This window comes from Toxorhynchites rutilus, chromosome 3 (assembly GCF_029784135.1).
Source record: "Toxorhynchites rutilus septentrionalis strain SRP chromosome 3, ASM2978413v1, whole genome shotgun sequence".
Classification (NCBI taxonomy): Eukaryota; Metazoa; Arthropoda; class Insecta; order Diptera; family Culicidae; genus Toxorhynchites; species Toxorhynchites rutilus.
In genome coordinates this window covers 66,200,619-66,224,604 of record NC_073746.1, presented here as the reverse complement: position 1 = coordinate 66,224,604, position 23,986 = coordinate 66,200,619, and the positions used below count along the sequence as shown (strand labels likewise).

The 23,986-nt window shown below is 38.6% G+C and overlaps 1 protein-coding gene across 4 annotated transcripts in view; it reads left to right on the top strand.

The window, feature by feature from the left end:
• LOC129780322 (signal-induced proliferation-associated 1-like protein 2) overlaps positions 1-23,986 on the top strand; it is a 245,109-nt gene that overhangs the window by 80,599 nt on the left and 140,524 nt on the right. The window contains exon 2 of one of the 4 annotated variants that reach the window (XM_055788451.1): positions 5,541-5,617. The exons of the other annotated variants lie outside the window; for them this stretch is intronic. Coding sequence (XP_055644426.1) covers positions 5,561-5,617 — 57 coding nt within the window. The 5' untranslated portion in view covers positions 5,541-5,560. The remainder of the gene's footprint in view (positions 1-5,540; positions 5,618-23,986) is intronic. 4 annotated transcript variants of the gene reach the window in all.

The following is a 23,986-nucleotide window of genomic DNA, read 5'->3' as shown; positions in this document are numbered from 1 at the left end:
TAAGTAAAAAGTTTGAACAGTTGCCATGTAAGATCAATTCATGCGTGGTAATAGATTATGTTCCTCGTTACCAGTAAATTTGATGACCGTCCTTTTGCGTTTGATATGATGTCTAGGACTACCAAAATATGTGAATGGAAGAATTGTCAAACGGTTATTGTATTTTACATTTCCCTCTCACATTATTGTATCTCCCATGTGAACGTAGTTCTCGAACCGCGAAAGTTCATTCAACACTAGTATCCGAAATGAAAATTTTTCCAAACTTCTCAGTTTAAAAGTACATTTTAGGGAAACATATTTCAGTCCGCACAACGACAAGCGAGTACAAAAGTACTCGCAGCTTATATATATTTGCAATGCGGATTCCCCCAGGCACATTAATTTTGGAGTCCGTGTTAGGGGAACACAGCTCGGTGGGAACAAAAATACCCCCTACTTGCATGTATATTTGCAATGTGGATTCCCACAGCTATATTGATTTTGAAGTTTGTGTTGGGGAAACCGTACATCGGCACAATCAAAACGTGGCAGTTAGGGCGTTTAGATAACGCTTGATAACGCTATGTTTATCTCGTGGAAAATAACATTTTATTAATTGTGATAGACGCTTAGATATATTTTTTATCAATTGATGTAAACATCTTTCCGATCTATCAAGAAATGTTCGAGTTATAAGCATTCAGAATCTTTTATGCTTTTCCTGCATGTTCTGTGTTTAGATTTTCATTTCACCCCTATATACTGCGATTTGACGTAGTCCCACGGCAAGGAAGAAAAGCAAGAAAAACTATAGCAAAAAAAAACAATAAAAGCAAACACAAGAGAACAAGAGCAAAAGAATGAACATGAGAAAGAACAAAAAAAGTAAGGAAAACAATAGGAAAAAAATAAACAACAGCAAAACAAGCTAGAGATAAAAGCAAACGCAAGAGAAAGAGCGAAAGAAGTTAGGGAGAAAAAGCAAAATAAGTATTAGAAAAATAAGCAAGAGCAATAAAGGCAAATGAAAAAAGGCGAGTGTAAGATCGCAACAGCAAAAAAAAAAAAAAACTAGAAAACAAGAAGAAAAAAATCAAAGGCCGAAGCCAGAAGCAAAAAAGGAACTGTGTTAAGGATAGTTGGTCACCCTAACGTAATCCACAGATTTGTACTAAAGGCAACAAAGCATTTCTCGATCACAACAATGCTCGCTCGCTCTACGAAAACCAATGAGAGACTCTTCTATATTCACCACTGTCCATTGGTATCGCTAGGTATACTACTGGCAGAGCCAGCCAGGTTAGTAAGCAATAGAAAGTTGTATGGTTCGAATGCATATCGCATCTAACAGAAACTATTAAAACTAGTTTTCTCGAATTAAATCTTTTCTTGGACTCGCATATTTCAAATAGTTTTAGGTCAAGTGTCAATCCAACGGCTAGATCTTATCTTGAACAAACTGCAAAAAAAGAGGAAAAAAGAAAGAGAAAAAAATTAGAGCAATAAAAGCAAAAGCACAAGGGCAAGAAGAGATCAAAACAACAAAAGAAAGAACAAAAAAAGCGAGCGAGCAAGAGAAAAAGGCAAGAGCAAATAAAGCGAGAGAGTAAGAGAAAAAAGCATAAGCAAAATAAACAAGAAAAAAAAGAAAAAATGAAAAATGAAACATCATAAAAAACCAAAAACAACAGGATGATAAAAAAGCAAGAGCAAAGTTAAAGAAAGAGAGAGCTGAAAAAGCAACAACAGAAAATACAAGAGCAAAAAAGCAAGATTAAACAAGCAGAGCAAAAAAAAAGCAAAAGCAAAAAAAAAACAAATAAAAACGCAAGAGGAGAAACGAGTGACCAAAAACGGCAGCGCAGGAGAGCAAGAGAAAGAACAAGAGAGATAAACAAAAGCAAGAGTAAAAAATCAAAGTTGTGATACATGATAAGTTGTTGTTCCCCGTATGTTACATAGGCATGACATAGGCATGCATTCCACTAAAGAAATCTGAAATCACTTCATCAACCACTTCGGTAATCACATTAGATCAATCTCTATTTGGAAAATGACTCCATCCGTGGAAACATATTTTAGTGTGTATCGAATTCTCGATCGATATTTTCTGTTTTCTTCCATCGCTTGAACAAATTTCCGAAGATTTCCGTGTATCCTATGGATATCTTCCGCCATCGCAATTTGGAAATTACTTCGAATATTTCGCCGACTCGAACAATTCTAAAATTCCTTCTTCCTTCCGGTTTCTCAAAGATAACTTCCGCTGCCATGTGTTTAAATACACGATATTTTCGGGGTGGAGTCAACAAATCACAAAGTGAATCCTGAATCACTTTCATGACAATCGTAGGGGAACCACGCTGTAGAGCAAACCTCTCTAGCCGCAAACATCATACTAACATTCATTCGCTTTCCATGGCGACCGTAAGAATGGGGCCGGTGACGTTATTGACCATTTAAAGTTCGAATCAGTGAAACTTGCATAATAAACCAAGAACTGCTAATTCCAGACGTCATTCTTGTTTGTTCTTTGTGTGCAAATTCGGTGGATCAGATCAATCATGGAGAGCAGTCTTCCGAAAAACACTTACACATGTCCACGCGATGTGAAAATTCCATGTTTTTGTTTGAATTCGAACATGATTCTCGCTAGTGTTGAGTGTCTATCCCCAACACGAACAATGATACACAAACATAGACATGTGAAAACAAACACGATGTTTATAATTAAAGAACATCATGTACAAACATATCACCCGATGTCGCAGTATTCATTGCTTTCGTTTCGTTTCTTTTCATACACGGAAAGAAATTATTTATCCCAAAACATTTCTTCGTAGAATACTTTTTCACAGAAACGAACTTGAAACTTAGTTCGCATTTCAAAAATTGCACGAACTAAGAGGCTATAAGTTCATGCACCAAAATATATATTTTTATTAAGGCTCATATGGCGTCAGCCTAACGGGGCCGGGAGTTCAATATTTTGACAATGTTTGCTTACAACTATTTTAGTAATATGTAACCGATTACTCGCGGTTGGCTCGAGGTTAGTATTATAAGTGTTCTCATAATTGGGATGTTGCAGTCTTCAGTGCTCTGTACGTGTGCCCGACATGGGATACTTCCTATTGGGATGCAGCTGACCGTTAATCAGCAACGACCCCCTAGTCTGCACCCCATATCTAGCGTGGTGCGTCTTTTTCGACTCGAGGAATCCAGGATAGAATGATCACTAGCCGGCGAAATCATTAGCTCGTGTAGAGTTGTCATGAGCGATACAACCTTTGGCTCTTGTTGAATCATCAGTGGACTGCACTACCTTCGGCCCGTGTATCTGTAAAGAGTGTGTGTATGTATTGCCGCGACTAAGTAAAAGTTTATAGATCGTTCATGCACATTTTGCAAGTCTGATTAAATAATCCTTGGTTTCGTTCAAAGAAAACATTCTCTGAATAGAAAGAAGCTTTCTATTTTTTTTTGCGTGCATGTTGGCAATTAAAGTCTGGGGAGCCGACTGCATAGCGGGCGACGTCGTACAAATGCTGACCAAAAAAATAAATACCCAAAAATTAGTTTTAGATGCAACTTTCAGCGGCACACAGCAGAACCAGCAGAGAAATTTCAGCGGCTAAAACACACCATTAATTTCTCGATGTTATCACAAACTGAATGAAGGAAAAAACTAAAAGCTACACTTACGCTGCACTACATATGCTATGTGTGCATGCGATTGAATCATCCTTTCTTCTCCTCTTCTCCGCTCGTTTTATAGCTCGGGTCGCGATCGTCGCGAACAAGCAGTATTGGCCATTTGTATTCAAAGATCCAGCCAAAATTGTTGCTCCCGCGGTCGAGTGGTTAGCGTCACGCCTAACATGTCACTGCTGAATAATTCAATTTTAGTACTTGTTCAAATAACTAATAATAGCGAATGTTACATGAATTCAATATATAAATTGATGCGTGCACTAAATAATGATATCAAATGTGAAAAACTCTCATATCAATCGATGTTTATTTTGTTCAGAACAGAAAAAGAGGTTTATTTTATTTGCCCAATATTTTTGATGAAGCACCCATTGTCATGAAAGGAAAGCATTTTTTCCATGTCAACATACCAACACACCACGCGTTGAGTGGTGGTGGTGTGGTGTCCGATTCGCTTCTTCTACTCTACGCACTGCCGGTGCTTGAGGTGAAAATGCAAGAGAAACTGTACACCATGTTCGAACATCATGTGAAACATTGGGATTAAACATCGTATGTCCAAACATACCACGAATACAAACATGTCACATTTTCTAACATAGGTACGAAAAAAATCATGTTTGTACTCAAACACAAAACTGTGAACAGCAGCGTGGACATGTTTATTCCGGACGCAGTGTTTTTTGTGAAACATGGAAGACTGATGGAGAGCAACTAAGAAGTGTACAGTCTAGCCAAGCTGAGGCACTGGAGACTATCGTATCTTTCAATGCGCAATGGCGGGTCGTTTTTTTTTTGAACGAGATAATTAAAAGAATTACTTTAAAACAAAGCAAAAACACACAATAATAACACTCTCGATTCGATTCAGTCCCGTCTGAGTGTACGAGAGCCGCTCGAAATTGTAACAATTATTGGAACTCGCTTGGAGCAGGCAAACCCTCTTTGAACACCACTCTAAGAATTATCGTTCCAAGGTTCGATCTGATCTCCGGAGCTTGATATTTAAATCGCATTTGACTCATTCAATTACACGTCTCGGACGATCGCGGTAAAACGGCGCAATTTCCGACGCAACGATTTCGCTTCATCATCCGCGTACATCTCGAGATTCGATTGCGGTTCGAACTGTAATTATAGTTTTTTTTTTGTATGTTTGCTTTACTTCCCAACAATGACAATTACACAACACACAATATCAACACGTGAGCAAAATACGCTAGCCTCGGAAACACCAGATTTCTCGTCGCCGGGGGAACAGTTGGGCTTGAAGAAACCAACGCCGGAAATGTCATTATCAGCCCTCCAATGGCCGGAGGTGTGCGGCTTTGCTGACTGTGGGGAAGCGACAGTTTGACATTGCTCTACGGAGCTCCAAGTTTTTTTTTGTTCATTTATTTTTATGTTTTATGGTGGTGTCTGCATGTGCAGTATCGTTGGCCGCCGCCGCCGCATGGACATGTGACGCTCGGCCGGAACAATCGCTTCGCATCGTCGTGCCGAACGCCTTGACCGGAGCTGGTTTTACACGTTTCGCAATGTGTTTCATTATCAGTAGCTGGTTGTTTCGTGCACTTGACTCGTAACAGCAGATGCGATGCGGCGCATGTTTTGTCAATGTTATTTTTTTCCTGCTGCTGTTTGTGGATGCACATGTTTTTCGTTTTTCCCGCTGTTGTGGTTATTATGTTTTGTTTTTACATCTTTTCGCTAATTGGATTCGGGAAATGAAACGTGTGAAGGGTTTTCTAACTACTTTAAGAGTAAATCTAATTACCACATCCTTTCAGGGTTTTTTTTCGAACATTATGAATTACATTTTTTTCTCTTGTTTTTATTTGCAGGTAAGTGGTCACACTTTTGCATGTATCATAGGAGCAGAGCATCATCCGTTCACTACCCGATCGCAAAGAAGACCAAGGTAAATTCGGATTTTTGTCATCATTGTTGCGTGTGTCTTCCTTACTCTCGCTCTATTCTTGGCTTGGTCTTTTTTTTTCGGATCATCATCCACTGTTCTGTTTCCGTTTTGCGTGTGTGAGTTCCTACGATCTCAATTTGTTTTTTTTTCTTCTGTAACTCGTAGTGTGGTTTTTATCTATCTTTCACTTCCTTCAGTCCATCAGTAGCCCCCAGCTTAATGTAGTTAATATTTAGTGCGAAAATTGTAAGAACGAACCGCAAATAAAAACCATTCACAGGATTTCCGTTATCGCGGGATATGAAGATATGTCATTTATCACTTTTTGCTTGAAGGAGGAAACCGCAGTTAAAAACAGTGGCAACGGCAGGTGATGTTCCGATCGAATCAATTGCGGGCCCTACGATGCACAGATTACGAGAAGGGATTAAACAAGAAGCTCATAAAATTTGGTTTCTTCAAGATTGTTTCTTGCGGTTATCGAGCGGGCAGGAAATTATTGATATTGTTAGCTTTTGCTGTGCCGAAATTTTTAGGAGCGATCTGATTTCATCTTCAGGAAGCGATTTTGCATCGGAAACTTCGTTGACGAATACCGGTGGATATTCTGGTTCGTATTTTGTTAGAATCGAAGAGAACGAAGAACGAAGATAATAAAACTTTTGTATCGTCGACCAATGTGTGTTTCAATTTATTGTTGTCAAAAAGCTCAATGGTGGAGTTGCCATTTTGTCCAACAGTTTTTTCTAGAACTTGATTTTGAAATTTCCATCTTCAAATTGTCAGCGCTTCTTGATTGATTCTCTCGATCGAACGTTGGCTATTTTCAATAACTCCAAAAAAAAAAAACGATTCCAATGAGTAAACCCCCTTCAACAATAACTGAACTATAATTTTGTTTTTATTTCTAAATACTTAATAAGGGAGAAATAAACACCCTCTTCATATTAAAAATTCGAAACAAATGTTAATCTTTCATTTCGCGAAGCAATAAAACACTAGTTTTAGCAGATTTTCAAATCAACTCTCAAAATTAACTTATACTGTTGATTGCTCGCTGTCTAGAGTGACACTGAAACACTGAACTTACTGAATATCCGAATGATTTTACAGTATCTCTCAGAAAAATTATATTTTCAACGCATCCAAAAACAACCCTCTGGAAAGCACTCAGAACGGCAACAGAAAATCCGAACCGAATCGGGTGTGTGGTTGACTGACGACTTTGACAGTATCCGCTGCGGACCAATTTTTCATCTCCAGTTTTCTACCGAAGAACGCAGCTCTCCCCGCTGAAAAACACTTTCTTGAAAATCGGCATTAAATGCGCTGTATTTTGACGCCACTTCCAATCTGGAAACAATACTCGAATTCACGAAAACTTATCGATCGATGGAAAAAGTCACCAATAAGTCATTCACGATTTATTAGTCCTTCTGCTAGCTACCAGGTGACAGTGGCAGTGCGGCCTCTCTCAATGCTGGTATGGTATTTAGTTCAGTTTTACAAATTGGCCTTTTTTAAGAGCGAGGCGAATAAACTGCGAAAGTCTTAGAATCTGAGTAAGATTTTAAAATTCTAAACATCATCATCATTATATCAATAAATCCGCACTCGCTTCTAAAAACACATGAGCTTTCTCCCTGCAAAAAAAAAATCAATTCGCTTTCGATTACTTTGGATATTATTTTAGAATGCATCGAAATTCTTACAATAACTCTTTAGTCGAAGAACTATTCAATATTTTTCTTCTGCTCGTCAGTGCAAGCTCTGCACTATGCTTACTTTGCGCATATTCTGAGGCAAAGTTTTTTGCACATCTTTTCGGCACGGTAGCAAAATAGATACAGATTGGCCAGAGGGAGCACAATATGTATAGTGCTTCCAGAGCCATTCGACAACATCCATCAATCGCAGACCAATCTTGATTTCAATGGACTTTCGGACTTATTTATAGTTTTTGCGATTTCAATAGTTTGTTTAGATACGTTATTTCAAAGCGGTGTTTGAAGTATAGAAGGAGGTTTTCGGTCAATAAGTAGCAAACATCACTCATATTCCTTTTATCTTTGGAAACAGTCATACCATTTCGTTCATTCGGCAAAAGAGCTCAAATCAATACTGTACCAGTATGGGTGGATAGCGCACTAAACGATACTTTTGAGCTTATTTTAAGTAATATTTGAGGATGTTGAAAATGGTGCAAAAAAATTTTTTTTGTGTGCGTACATTGAAATAATTTGTAGGAAAGTTCAATTTAGCTATCAGTATTGAAACTTATTTGACACGCTGTACATTCACGTATAATTTCACATTAGCATTGTAATTGAATGTATTTGTAATCTGTGTAGAGAGGAGCCGAAAAATAATCTGTGTAGATATACATTAGGAAGGCCGCGAAAATAATCATGTCAAATTTAAAAAATCGACCATTCACTTTATTTTTATTGGCCCAAAAAAATGACATGCATGAAGTGCGAAATTTCTGCTCAATCGGATATGATTTAGGGATAAACTCAAAGCGCTCAAAGTTGTTATATTTTGACCCTCGAAAATCTCCAAGGGATTGATGCCAATTTTTTTCAAATTGCATGAAACGTCGAAATTTACTGTTGTCTAAAAAACATTGTTCAAAATTAACATTACAGACGGAAAAACGATCGGGTGTGAAAAAGTCAATTTTTAACAAAAAAAAATCGAGATAACAATAAATCGTTAATTGAAAAAAGGCAGGGTGGTCCTAAACTGACCCTTTGTTTTTGCTCTGTGCATAGGGGTTTGTGATTGCTCGTTGAGCGTTAAGTATTTAGCGTTGAGCGTTGAGTGTTTAGCGTTTAGGATTTAGCGTAACGTTGACCGGAAGTCAAAACAAGATTATATTCGTTTTCCACTCGAAAGTTATTTTCGCCCATCTATATATATATACAAAAATAGATTTCTGTCTTTCGTTTGATACTTATGGACTTGAAAATTACTCAAGCGAACGGCGTGAAAATTTGTATGTAACTGTTTTTGGGACCGGGAAATGTCTTATGATGGGTTAAGAGCCCTCCCCTCTCTCTAAGGCGGGGTTGCCATACAAACGAAACACACATTTTTGCATAACTTGAGAACTAACCAAGCAACTGGAGCCAAATTTGGTAAGTAGAGGTTTTAGGGGGCAAAAAATGTTTCTATAGTAATTTGACATTTCTCCCTCCTCTCTAAGAGGGCAGTCATACAAATGAAGCAGAAATTTTTACATAACTCGAGAACTAACCAAGCAAACGGAATCAAATGTGACATGTGGAGGTTTTAGGGGACAAGAAATGTTTCTATGGTGGCTCGATACTCCTCCCCCCTCTCTAAAGGGTGGTTGCCATACAAATGAAACACAAATGTATGCATGCATAACTCGAGAACTAATCGAACGAATGGAACCCAATTTGGCATGTAGAGGTTGTTGGGGCCAAGAAATATTTTTATGGTGGTTCGATACTCCTTCCTTCTCCCTAAGACCCAATTCCAACTCCGTCCGATTTGAGCTGTCCTTATTGTATAATATTTTCTATATCAAAAATGTATTCCATGTAACGGAGAAACATGTTTTTTTGCGAATGATTCGCCAGGTCAGCTAGTTACCTATATAATTGGGGGCTTATGTCTTTTACGGCCAATTAGGAGTAGATTCGCTTGAAAAAGTAAAGAGTCGGTTCAGGACCACCATTTTTGAATGTATCGAAAAAAGAGACTTCTATGAACCTTAAAGAGTTATACTTTACTTTCCAATACGGAAGTCGTCAAAAAACAAGAATTTTATGTGATGAATGGCCGTTGCAATTTAGGGGATCGGGTCAGGGTCACCTGACCCTAGATACAAATGATTGAATTATCTTTTAGTCTTTTGGTCCCAACTAAAAGATCATCCAATGATTTATATATGCGTAGAAGGATGAAGCTAAACAGATGTCAGCAGCCGGGGTATTTGAAGATGAGCAATTTGATTTGCCTGTTTATCAATTCGGATATAATTTATAAAATTTCAAAAATCACTTTTTATTAGAAAGTTTCATTGAGCTAATTAAATTAAATCTAGCAGTTCAAGAAGTAGAGATTTTTTCTTGCTTTTACGAGACCAATGCATGAACCGATCATATGTCGCAATTAGTTTCTTTATTTCAATGTACACATTGCACTGAGTATTCATTGCTCTTTTTCATATTTGACATACACACATATGGAATCTGGCGATTAAATATTTGTTCCACCGTTATTCCACATTCCTTAACAACTTCACTCTATTTTTCAAAGCTCATAAAAACAACAAAAATGGCAAAATTGGTATCAAAAGTAAGTAAAGTAAGTATCAAAAGTCGTGCTTCATGTTGTTTAGTACATCGTCATTCGACCAGCACCAAACAAGCGTTTCACAGAGAATGCACACGGTAACACACAGATATCAAATCGTCAAAACCGTAAACAAAGCAAGGAGATTGTTGCGTCGGAACGGGGCCGATACGCACGAGACCCCATCAATGGACGGTTTATTGTATATTCATCGTGAACTTAGACATTTATCAAGTATGCTATAAAGGTCCTCGCGTTAGTATTAGTTAATAGCGTGCACTGTGTGTGTGCTAATTTTCGTGTACGATACAAAAAAATCTAGCTCACCTGTAGCGTATGTCATACCACGTTGAACTCAAACATCGATGCATGCACCCGTACATGGGAGAGAGAAAAAGAGGAACGAGTTCGTTTTGGGGGAAGTCACTTCGCAATGCAATGAGGACAATTTGAATGGGAAGCATGAAATGATATAATCGAGTCGGTAGAGGGAGATAGCGACTAAACGCCCGACTGACTGTTTAGTCGTGTTGACGGAGAAACTGCGTGAAGAAGCCAAAAGTCATTACTGACGGAATACGGATATAGTCAGTCAGATAGTCAGCTGACTATCCTCAGTTGACTATGACTATGCAGAGCCCTGCATAGCATACATAATGTGACGAAAAGTGGCGACATTATGATTACGCCTGTTTAGTCATGGCTCGGCTCGATGTGTTGATTGCAATGCCAGATGCACAGCGAGTAGAATATTCGCTCGCGTCCACAGCTCGAGCGGAAACGAAGACGACCCAAAATAAGCAGAATGAGAAAGACAATTCATTCTCGCTCGACGTTCGCCGACAGCGATGTTGCTTCGATGACCACAAAACGGGAAGTGAAAATTTCCTCAGAGGAGATATTTATACGCTAGCGACAGCGTACTTACTGTGCAAAGGTGTAATTTACGTTGCAAGTATTCTCTTTTCGTTATCTCTTTCGTTCTTTCTATTCTCGCGGCAGCATAAGTCGCTCGTTATTGACAGTACGGTTAGGTAAACACACAAATGGACAGAACAAATGTATAGGAAAAAGGGAATGCTTCCAATTTCCATCAATTTAAACCATTTCCAGGCTATGGAATTGTAATGCATAGCATGTCAAACGAATCTTAAAGAATCTCGATTGGTAAAAAAATAGGTAAAAAATGTTAAATTTATTTCATAAAAACCTGACCTGTGTTCTAATTTGGCACCCTTAATGAAATGCATAGTCCTACGTCAAAACATTGTTCTCACAAATATCGCACATTTAGGTCAACAGAATTAGAACAACCCGTTAGAAGACCTCGAACCAGATGTGGAATCGATGCACAAAACGAGTGACAAATTTCGCATACGACCACCACTAGTGCCACAAAAGGAAGCTATCCAAACTATCTGCAGGTTTCGACCAGGCTAGGCTGACTCAGCGTCGGTTAGCATTATTTATGACGGGGAATCTTCTCCCTCCTTCGTCAAAAGCTTACCGTTGAAGCAGTTGAAACGTAGACACAAAATATTCAATGAGTTATTCCGTGGAGCCCAATTAATATTCGTCAGATCAACTTATGAACTTTGTTGTCGAATAGCAAAGAAGTAAACGGCATTGAAATATAAACCGAAATGAAATCAATTCAAGAAGCGAATGCTGCTTTAACACGTTCGTCGACCAACGCGACGTTTTTGAGTTTCTTGCAGAGCCCAACTTGCAATTAAATTATTAAATGAAGATCAAGCTTAGTTTGTAGATAACTTTTACATGATCTAGCAGTGTTTGTTTCCAATAGAAGACGAATTGATGACAATAACACATGCCAAAGTCATATTATAGGGGTTTTGCAAAAAAAAACTGCAGTACAAACCATCCGTACTATAAATTAATAAAAAGTATAGTATAAACAGTATAATATTATGGTTATGATTTTATTATTTTTCTTCATATCCTATAGTTACATTTAGGTGCCTATTCTATCAAATCTATATACTTATAGGCTCGGAAACTACTGAACCGTATCGACATGAAAATTGGTATGTAGGGGTTTTTGGGGCCGGGGAAGGTGTTCGTGATAGTTTGAGACTCTTCCCCCCTCTCTAAGGGGGGGGGGGGGGTGAGATTCCATACAAATGAAACACAAGGAGGTTCTACATTACTCGAGAATTAATCAAGCAAATGAAACGAAATTTTGCATGTGGAGGTTTAAGGGTGCAATAAATGATTATATGGTGGTTAGACACTCCACCCCCATCTCTAAGGGGGGGCTGCCATACAAATGAAACACAAATTTCTACATTACTCGAGAATTAACCAAGCAAATGAAACCAAACTAGACATAGGGAGGTTTTAGGGTGCAATCAATGTTTCTATGGTGATTAGACACAAGTTTGCCGGGTCAGCTAGTACCTTCTAAAAATCCTTCTCAATTCGAGCGAGGAAAGTGTCACCCATATCTGGGTGACGGGGCGCCGAAAGTGTTAACTATTAATCAAATCACAGGTAAATGGGTAATGAAAATTTTTCGCCGCGTTAAAATTCAGTGAAGTAACCACAAACCACAAAAGTCAAGGCCAGAAGTTAACAAGCGTTAAGTGACAACACGATGCACAGCAGCTTCCACATTCTGACCGACCGCGCCAACTATCATACGCGCTGATTACTGAAACTCTCAAAATGTTTGACACCGCGTGGCCTCTGCCTCTGCGTCACTCTTTCAACAATTAGGAGGATTGATTTATTTCCTGCACTCGAGAGCAGAAGCCGTCCGTCACTCAATCTGGCATTGCCGCCGGATGGACGCACTCTGAATTTGACGCGTTCCCGCGTTTTGGTTGGCTGTCCGTCTGTCTGTACCCCGTTTGGGGCACTTTAATTAATTTAATGACCGCGCGCGCCGCCTAAACATATTATGTGTGCTGTGCGTTCAATATCGCACGGAAAGTGAACTTTGGAGGTTGTGCTGTGAGTTAACGTGTGTCGGTAGAGGTGCGGCTATGTTGTTTTCAATATAGTTTCAAGAAATAACATTTTGAAAATTCGGATTTTGGTTGATGAAATTGCGGTCTTTTCTCGGAATATTTCGTCATCACTTGATAGTCCCTCGCATCGCGTGCCAATCACGTCTTTCAAGTTGTCAACATCATGGAAATTAGCGGAGTAAAATTTCATCCATTGTCATGGTCTCCGGGAGATCTCTAATCTCTCTCAACGGCATCACCTGCAGCAACTGTCAACTACATCCAACTATGTTTTATCGCTATGACGCCATTGCCATTGTCACTACTCATCTGGCCGAGAAATGAATACATCAGATAAGTGAGTAAGCGCCCATTCTCACAAACCGCTCAATTCTATTCAACGTGAGATAGACAACCATTATTCGTTCAGGGTATATACACAATTTTAACGGCTCGATTTGCACCTCATTGAAAATCATCTCTTCACCGCGATCACCGTTCGGATTATCATAAATTATGTACAGCATTATAGACCGATTAGCTATCAAAAAAAATTTTTTTAATTAAAATAATTCGCTGCAGCGAATTTCCGTGAATTCTACCACTACCGAAACTCGTGACGCAAATTTCGCGCAAGTTATTCATATTTAATCCTCGTTTCGATCTACTGAAAAGCTCGCGCGCAGTGGCTACGTCATTTCGCGTAACTAGATCCACGCGATATTTCTATAATTCCCAGCCAAAAGGAGCACACAAAAAACGTGACTCGTTTAGACCGCAGTGCAACTCGGACCCGAGCAGTCACCGAGCTGAGAACTCCACAAATCGTTGGCCCTCGAGCATACATGTTCAACATCAAGAGTGAATCATCATTAAGTGCTTGCACGGAATTATGCTAATTCTGTGCAATGCTTTTGGTAAAAAAAATATTGTTAATTATTGATCGTTAGCTCGTGCTGCTGTGTGGGTGTCGTTGGTTGACACTGGTTTGTAGGCCTCAATGCAAGCGCGGTGTCATCCGCGTTTTGCCCGATCTATTGGTGATCCGTCGGCCGTAGGCGGTGATGCTGACGATGATGAGTTCCACTACAAGTGGTGAGCACCTGACTCTGGCGGAGGTGAACTTCATGATGAAATTGACAACGCTTGAGTCATCCCATAGACGACGATGACGCTGGGAAATTGCGTTGCGGATTTTAGTTGCGGGCGAGATTAACAATAAACGTTTTCCCGATAGAAGACTTTGTTGTCGAGTGTTCTCGTTTTGTGACTGTGTTTCATTTCATAGTAGACAGTTCTATAATGATTTTAAGAGGCTATTTAGCAGTAGAAAAATCGGATCGTTCTTTCGAATCTTCAACTGAAATCCTTCCACGTTCACAGAGTTCCGATGTATGATGGTTCGATCCAAAGTTTAATAAACTTCAGGTTAATTCAAATTGGGGAGATAGCATCCAAGAAACATGCAATGCTATTATGCTATACAAACTATGAAGAGAAATGAAAACAGCATCTATAACATATTGAATTTCGGTTAATAAGAAATGGAATAAATATTCAATCTCAACCTTATTGTGAGGGCACATAACTTACGTTATCTTGTTTGCAAATCAATAAACTCAATTTTCAAATTAATTAATGCTTTAAAAAATGTGTACTGCGTTGTACTCTTTTACGTGGAGATGAGACTGAGAACAATTGAATTACTTTTGAAGATTTGGAACATACAACAGGATCTTATTAGTATAAGTTTCTCTCATAGAAGTAATGATACTCACTTTACGATTTGTAGATATGCTTAGATGCTTTGTCATAGTTAATATTTTTAAGATATTCAAGAGTTTGATTATCTTATGCTCTACAGTTCCAAAAACGCATACCAGTGGCGCGAAAAAGGATATATTGAAGGATATATTGATCAACAAGACTCAGCAAGTTCCCGGTTTGGCAAAAGATATAATTGTTGACATTGTTCATTGTACGAAAATTCAAATGACTCGTATCAATGTTCCATGCTAAATTATACTTTCGATGCACAAGTTTTAATGGTTGCTGCTGGAAATGAAACAATGAAAAAATCTGATAATCAATCGAATACCGTCATCCGGGGGCAAATTGATCATCGGGGTGAAATTGATCGAACATACTAATGCAAATAAAATGAAATTCTCGAAGGTATTATTCGATTAAATCTAAAACTTTTTTACATGAAACGTTCAATAATCTCCTGTAGGTTCTTTTCGTTAGTGGTTCTCATCAAATCGTATTAAATTGCATAAAAAATTTTTTTTTTGAACCGCATTTTCGTTTCCATTTTTAACACGTTGAGACCCAGCGTCGGTCCCTATGGGCACTGGAAACCACTGACTGACTGGGACTGACAGCTAAAAAATACGAAAATAAAAAATATATGGTTTGTTTACGGATGTCAAGTAGTCACAATTTGTAACACATCCCGGATAGATTTCTAGTCGAATTCCTGACTATTTCGTATTTATACAAAATTTTGGGAGCTGGGAACACTGATTTTATGAAAACACTCATGATGCGGACTGAATGGAAAGCGTAGCTAGAGCAATTTGGGCCTCAACGTGTTAAGCATGGTAAAGAAACATATTTTCGACACATCAAAACAATATCAATAGACGCCAAACATATTAATTCACACTCAGCTGATTCCTTACGAGTTGAAATGGTAATCAGATAATTACAATTACTGTTAAAACAGGTGAAAAAACAATTTTACGAAAAAGCACCATAAAAGAGAATTTTTATTTCTTAACCAGACAACAAATGTTGTAACTCAGTCTTCTCGGAAACCGCAGGAACGAATTGGATGCGACAAGTTTCATTTGAAACCCCATTATGTTTCATTTGAGAACCCTTTAAAGTTTTTTTTTTCCAATTCATTTATTTGTAAGAATCAATCGCATAAGCTTTGCGGAGCCGCTAATTCAAGGTTTGTTTATACAAAGTTTCAACTAATTGCTATGTTTAGTAGGATTCGACCGAATACTCGCGGTTTACTCGAGGTTAAGGGCAACAATTTTTGTGGGACAGGTCAGGTTAGGGATATGGGTATGAGGTATCGTTGTCTCAACCGAGAGTTGCCGCACGCACTGTAGCATTGTCCATAATGACCAGGGATAGCACCTGGTGTTCGACTAGCTGTCGAGGGTGGGCGACGGTGAGATGAGGGGACAAGACACACAAACTAATAACGAAAAAGAAAAACACAAAATCATTAAATACTTATACTAGACCGTTTCACAAACATATAGATCAACTGCATGTTGCTTTGAACAAGATTTATTCTGTGGAGATGCACATCTATCGAGTAGTGGTTGGACATAAGTCTACTCATTACACGAATGAAGTCACGACTTACGTCCAAACCTTTGAACCACGCTCTCGAAGAAACCTATGGAATAATTGAAAATAACCACCGCCCAAGACTTCCAGTGTCCCAATCGGTTTGCCAACTCAAGAGGGAACTCTGACGCAGTAATTGGAAAAAGTCATCGTATGAAATCTATCTATCAAACAATTCGCCTTCCTGGGCACCTTTGCGAGAGTGTCCGCCTTCTCATTGCCAGGAATTGAGCAATGAGAGGGCACCCATACAAAGGTTAACTTATAAGATCATTCGATCAGTGCATTCATCTGCTGCCTCACTTTTGTGAGGAAATAAGATGAGTGCCTACTAGTTTTAATCGACTGGAGAGCCTCAAGCGAACTGAGACTATCCGAGAAAATGGAGTAATGGTCTGCAGCCCTTTAAAGTTTCATCGGAATCGGTCTACGGGTTCCGGAGATATAGCGGGAGCAAATTCAATGGTCGTAAATTTCAGAACCCAAAACCCATCATGCGACATATCGAACTTCATGGTTTATGGCTACATTAGGATAACTCGGACGGTTTCCGAATAATCGCAGCTCAATCTTTAGATCGAGCTATTTTTTTTCTATCTTAATTAAAGAGATTTAGGTGGATTGAATCAGATTAGGTGTCCTCAAAGGCTTGAATTCTCATTTATATAAACATAGGTAAAGAAATCAGTGTTTTTTTTCATACATTTTCGTACATATTACACTCTAAAATGGGTGCACCCGTGGCCGAGTGGTTAGCGTCTCACATTATCATGCCGGGTGTTCGGGTTCGATTTCCGTTCTGGCCGGAGGATTTTTCGTCAAAGAAATTTCCTTCGACTTGCACTGTGGTCACGCGTATTCTAGAGCTTGCCCCTCGGAATACATTCAAGGCGTGTTATTTGGCTTAAGAAATCTCAACTAAGTATTAATGAATGACGCTAGTTAATGCATATGTTGAGACGGCAAAAGTTCCACAGGGAACGTTAACGCCTTTCAAGAAGAAGACACTCTAAAATAATAAAAATATAGATTGATCAATTTCACCCCAAAGGTATGTTTTGAAATTAGAATTCTTCTCTTCGTATTTCTAATTAGGCAATTCAAACTATAATGACTTGTGAAATATCCCAAGCGAACAGCAATTCACCGAGAATTTGGACTCTCAATGAATATCTAAAGCAAATCCATCCAGAGATCCAGAAGTTTAAATTGGCAGGCATTTTAAGAAGAACTTGTCAGAGAGAGTTTGATGATATTGTGGCCCAAATGAAAGAACTAATATAAGGACCAGAAGGTTAGGTGCAGGGTGTCTACTACCTTGAAAATCCTTGAAAATCGGGGAATATCAGGGAATTGAAACAAAGTCAGGGAAATCAGGGAATTTTGTCACCAATCTGGAAAAAATAAATTCCCCCAATTAGAATTTTGATCTGAGCTCGATCTGAAACTTTCTAAGCTATACTTTGTATTTGGTTTCGACGAGTCTTTGAACAAGACTATAAAGAGGCTATAGATGGATCTGAATGTCAGATTTTGGGATGAAGAAGAGATGGAGGTGGTAAATCGTTGAGTGGCGTCTTGGACCGTTTTAAAACATCAGAGATCAACTTGTAGCTTTTAAAGAAGGGAATTTTTAAAGTCTAGGAATTTATAAATGGGTCACATTACGAGAGCTGCAACTAGACTTTCAAAATGGAGAAGAAGAACTCTTGAATTTGGTTAGCTTCGGATTGCATATTTTACACGGTTCATCAATAGATTAATGGATTTAAAAAAAAAACAAAATTTAACGACAGACAAATCTTGAAATTTCGTCCGGGATGCGAAGCATTTTAAAGCTTAGGGAGCATTAATATTTCCTTGATCTTGCGTCATTCATTCCAAAAAATAGTTTAAAACGATTCGTGAAATTTTTAACTATTGATCTTATTGACTTCGTTGATATTTTACGGATTTTGGACATATCAGTGGAGCTCCAGCGGGCTTAGCACTGAAAAAATATTGATAGCAACAAAAGCAACAAGTCTGCTCACTATGATCCGAAAAATTTACGGAACTTTTTACCAAAAATGGTCTTCTGTCTCTCGTGTGGAAATCCCAACACTGATAGGGCTTTTCCATTAATATCGAATGTTTTTAGAAAACATTTGTGAGGAAACGGTGGTTGTGCTAAGCAACATGTTTATGATGGTATGCTTCACTTTGAAAGGATAGCATAAATAAGAAATGTTGAGCTAGTTAATTCAAAAAGTTCGAAATCCTCATTCTCTTTAACTAGTAGAGAAGGAAAGTTGGAAGAAAGAATCCTTAGCGTTAAGTGAGGTAATTTAAAAAAAAGTGAGTTGACTGCTCGCAGGATGGAGCAATACTAGAATAGAAATCGTAAATGATACAGTTTATACTCTCGCTCGGTGATATTGTATGTCTGGAGTTTAGAGTGCAAAGCAACGACAAGCCAGTTTGAAAATTCTCAAAATCACCCTCAGCCTTAACATGTGTTGTTGGGTGCTCTCGAGCATGAACGAAACTGTAATAAAAATCGCAAAGGTTATTTTTCGCAACCGACTGTTAGAATTGAATTAGAATTTTAACATCATTTATTAGTAACAGTCAGCACGAGCTTCGTGAGTTTTTGTCAGATTATGTGAAATTCAACATAGACAGCTCTTTTTTTTATTATCAAATCATAATGCAATAAAGCAATTTCTTGCTAAATTAACCGGAAACCAGCTGCATTTCACTCGTTCCGTTCCGATTTTTGACGTAGCATTACTTCTTTCGGGAACATGTCAGGGTACAAATTGTAAAAAAAATTGTTGGCGTCACGAAAAACGTCCAGTTTTGAGCGCATATTACTTCGTTATTGCTTGATGGACTTACGCGATTTTGGCACCAATCGAATCGATTCGAATAATTATTGTTATTGTAAATTTGTTAAAACAACGCTGAAAACTTCCATATATTTGTGCACGCCGCATGGTATTTCTCTAACATGGGTTCCATCATCGATCAGCGTGACGAAATCGTCCGTGATAATAGGGGAGGGGGTCTCCTTAGCCTAAATGGCTGCGCGTCTACTTACTGAGCTAACGACCGTGGGTCCAATTCCACTCCAATTGATAGATTGGCCTTTTTCAAGACTAGAGACGGATGAACTTTGTAATTGGAGGGCACTAACATAGAAAAAAAATCAATAAATCATCAATCAGTGATGATACAAGCAAGCTAAATAGACTCTCGTATCCAAGCTGGAAAATTTGAAAGGGCTTGCCGTGGGTAGGTTCAAGACAACAACGTCAAAACCAACGCTGAAAAAGGAATCAACATACAACAAACACTGTAACGTAATCCAATGTCAACTGTCTTGTCTCGGATACAATCTACATAAGATGGCAGCTATCCAAATTTAGAATTCTAATTCTAATTCTAAGAATTTTCCTTGGATTTCATTCAAAATCCACTTTTCTTATGCATTTTTTTCTGTACCACCAAAAAATTGAGTTGAAAATGGTCTCATTTCAATCACCGCTTGCAATCAGACTTCCAATACCCAGTAAAAACCATCACTAGCATTAACGATATTATTACTTTTACCATCATGCTTATAAGCATTACTTGGAAGCACTTAATGTGCTTATATAGAGTTGAACGGGAGTTAAACAACTCTACTAAGTTAATGATATGAATCAATCACTGAAAATACAAATAGCAATGAGTGTAAAACGATTAAACAGTTCAACGAATAAAGTGGGTATGTTTTTTCGATTTTACTCGCTGCTTGCGCTGTGGATGGAGCGCAACAAACAATATGTTTGCATACAATTCGGGCGTTAAGCTCCATGGTAGAGATGGGCAAACCGTTCGCGAAGAGTACGAAAGTACTAGTTCATCAAAAAGAGTGAACAAACGGTCGTTCGCCATACGAAGGGAGTTCGAACGAACTGATTGGAGATCGTATTCAACTGAATTGCATAAACGAAAGAAGAAAGGCGACATATCTATCAATATTTTGTAGAGATAATAAACATTTTTCTATACAACTATGAATATCGACACGAAAAAACTAGAGAATGTCGAATTTTTCGTGCTACTGTTGAAATATCTATCTCATAGTTTCTTCAACAGGGAGCTGCTTTGGTTCGATATGTGGAGAATATGGGGTATAGAAGAATACAAACATGCCGCATCGAAAACAATCATGACGTTTGAGTTCGTATAGTTGTGCATCATAAAATGCTAGCTGGAGCAGAGTTATCTCGTTCTCGTTTGTGCAATGATTCGTAGCATGTAACAACAAGCGAATACCGCTGGAGGAATTGACTTTTGTTAGATCATATTTTAACAAACGAACGAGCGATGACATTTTTATGAAAGGTTGAAAACAGAAAATCCACATCACATAGGCTCCCAAAAAAAACTACAAACATCAATACATGATAAATTCCAAATTAACTCACAGCTTTAGCAAATCGTGTTAGCTGATCGCTGTCTAGAGTGGACCTAAAAATTCAGTGACGAGTAAAATGAGAAAAGTCTATTCATTTTATTGATTACATTTTTTACTGTAATGTTGCCACTCCATATGAAATTGCTAGAGATATTTCCATATTTCCTAATTATTTGTGTATCCATTTATTGAAGATATATAAACGTTCAAAATTCATATACTTCTTCCATCAGAAACATTGAAATGAAACCGTCTATTGAAAGATTATACGTAGTTCTACTTCAAATTTTTTTTTGCAATACATCAAAATGGGACTTCAAATCTAGCATTCCTTTAGAATAAAACAATCGGTCGTACAATGAAGAAAAAATCGACTTGAAATCTTCTCCCCACTCACTCTTCGTTCCCTATTCCGGCCCTGCACGCCAACTGTGGGCAGCAATCCAGCAATCGACTGTAACCTAAATTAAATATTTCCGCTTTCAATTAAGAACTGAGGAAAAATCATTTCTCTTTGCGTTGTTGTGTTGCGATAAGCCGCTCTTAGATGCCGGTTGGGGGGCCGATCCAAAAAAGTGAAATATGTGAGAATCGAACGCAGATGAGGGGGAACAATGAAATAATGTTGAACAGAAAGAAAAAAAACTGAACCAGAGCCGTAGATTTGTGTGTATAAATGCATTCGAACAAAACCGAATCGTGAATGAATCGTTCTTTACAGGAAAGAATTAATGCTGAAGTACTGCTTGTCGTCGTAAAATAGAAATGCTGACACATTTACGATGACGATGACTTGTTGCGCTACCGCGGAAAAAGTCGGTCTGACAAGTGGCCATAGGAGAAAAACGATTTATTAGACCTGCGATTAGGTCGGGGATGCTACCATCAGTGTCGACTACCGTTTTTCTCTGTGGTGGAATACGCGCATCCGACGAGTGCGAGGAGATAAGTTTGACATAATGAGGCTATAAATCAATCCCAATCGTTGGATCGTTTAAATGTGTGTATAGATGTAGTTAGGAGATGATAGATTCACAACAATCGTGACCAGAGCTTTGTCGTTGCATTCATGATTTAGGATCTCATATGTTGTATCATAAACGCCATGTTTCGTTTCAAACGTGGATAAAAATAACTGACCCGATAATCACTGCCAACAATTTTTCCGAATGGGTGGAGTTCCAAGAAAGTATAAGAAGACACACTTTTTATAGAAAGAAAAGATTACTTCGCAGAAAGACTGCTCCTACTAATAGAGTACGCGGGAAAGGTTTTGACAGGAACAGCATCGGGTGCAAAAATTCCCACGGCTCTTGCATCCTTTTTGTGTTGGCCCACCGCCAGTTTCGGCAAAGCCTTCGCCGGAAACGCGCTGAAATTAGAGCATCCCAACCGACGTGAGAAATTTTGCATTTTTGTAATTGTCGCCAACACTTTGAGACTCCATTCAAACTGGATGCTTCTTGGATGCCGGCCTTGGTTAAAGACTCGGCTACTTGTTTTCCGCTAAAAGCCGAGGACCAGATTATGCGAGAGCAAAAAAAAACGCAGCCGTCAAACTGTCGCGGAACCGAGACGGCGACGACGGTACAAATTCTTGGTAATAAATTAATGACTTTAATTTGTACCAACTATTCCCTTGGTCTCGGTTCTGAGCGGTTGGGATTGGGATTTGCGCAAGTCGGATCGCGTGGAGAGTCTGTTGCTAATAAGCGCGGAGCATTCGGGGTGTGGAAAGCTTCCTGCAGTGGATGTATAATTAAAACCGCCACATCTTTGGGTAAATAGAGTTGAAACTATGGGCTTTCACGGCGCAGAATTCTGCAGTCATTCATTGCTTGCTTTGGGAGGATGTGGCGAACAGCTCGGAATGGTGTGGAAATACAAAAATGTGATATGGCGGCGGGAATTATTGGAGAGCACCAAACGGACCGGAGAATTATCTTATCACGCGAACATATTTCCAAGAAGAAGTTTTCAGTTACGGTAAATAACCGCTCACTCATTATGGGTACGGAGAATTATTCTAGGTATCCATCCATGGTGGCTCACCGTTACAGTTGAAGTATGATGTGAAAGTATGACGTGTCTTCTATATTAGGATAGCTGTCAAGTCACAAGTTACTGATCGTGCGACAATTCGGAATTCTGGGACTTTCTTATTTTATTTTATATTTCAATTTCGAAGGTAAATTTTGACGAAAGGCTCCAACCGAAGCGTTCTATACCGTTTCTTAAAATGGGCTAGAAAACGCATTTGAATCACTCATAAAATTGACGTGAAAAGTGTAGGGAAAGTGTACCCTGACCTGACCCACTAAATTGCAACGGCCAATCATCACATGAAAGTCTTGTTTTTTGGCAACTTCGGCATTGACATATATGATATAACTCTTTAATTATATTTCCTTCTAGTCGGTATAAACTAACTGAAAAAACTGAAAAATGAAAAAAACGGAAAACTAAAAACGGAGAGCTAAAAACGGAAAACGGAAAACGGAAAACGGAAAACGGAAAACGGAAAACGGAAAACGGAAAACGGAAAACGGAAAACGGAAAACGGAAAACGGAAAACGGAAAACGGAAAACGGAAAACGGAAAACGGAAAACGGAAAACGGAAAACGGAAAACGGAAAACGGAAAACGGAAAACAGAAAACGGAAAACGGAAAACGGAAAACGGAAAACGAAAAACGGAAGACGAAAAACGAAAAACGGAAAACGGAAAACGGAAAACGGAAACAGAAACGGAATCGGAATCGGGAACGGAATACGAATATTCTTACTCCGAAAAAGGCGACATGTGACGATAAAGATAGGAATACTCTTACACTCGAATGGTTACTGTGTAATATCTGTGATATAACCGCAAGGTAAACGTAGGACTACCGCTGGCTTAGTAATCATTTATTTGAATTTTTGCAATTCTCAATGAATGAATACATTTTTTTTCTTGTTAGTGTGTGGGTAGATGAGTATAAGTGTGAAATTGTTAATAACATAAATTTCAACTGATAAGAACCGATGGGTTTGAGTGGCTTTTTAAAAGCAACTGAAGGTATTTGGTACATGATATATTTTGTTTTCGTGAGAATAATACACAAGAGTGTTGTTCTTGGATTGCACTACGGAACACCTGGCCGAATGCGCGAATGTGTGCAAGTATTCCTCCACTCGCGAGCATTCACAAGCAAGCAATTTTCTAAGACCACTCCATGCGAACGCAAAATAGAAACTGAGAGAGGTTGGTGTC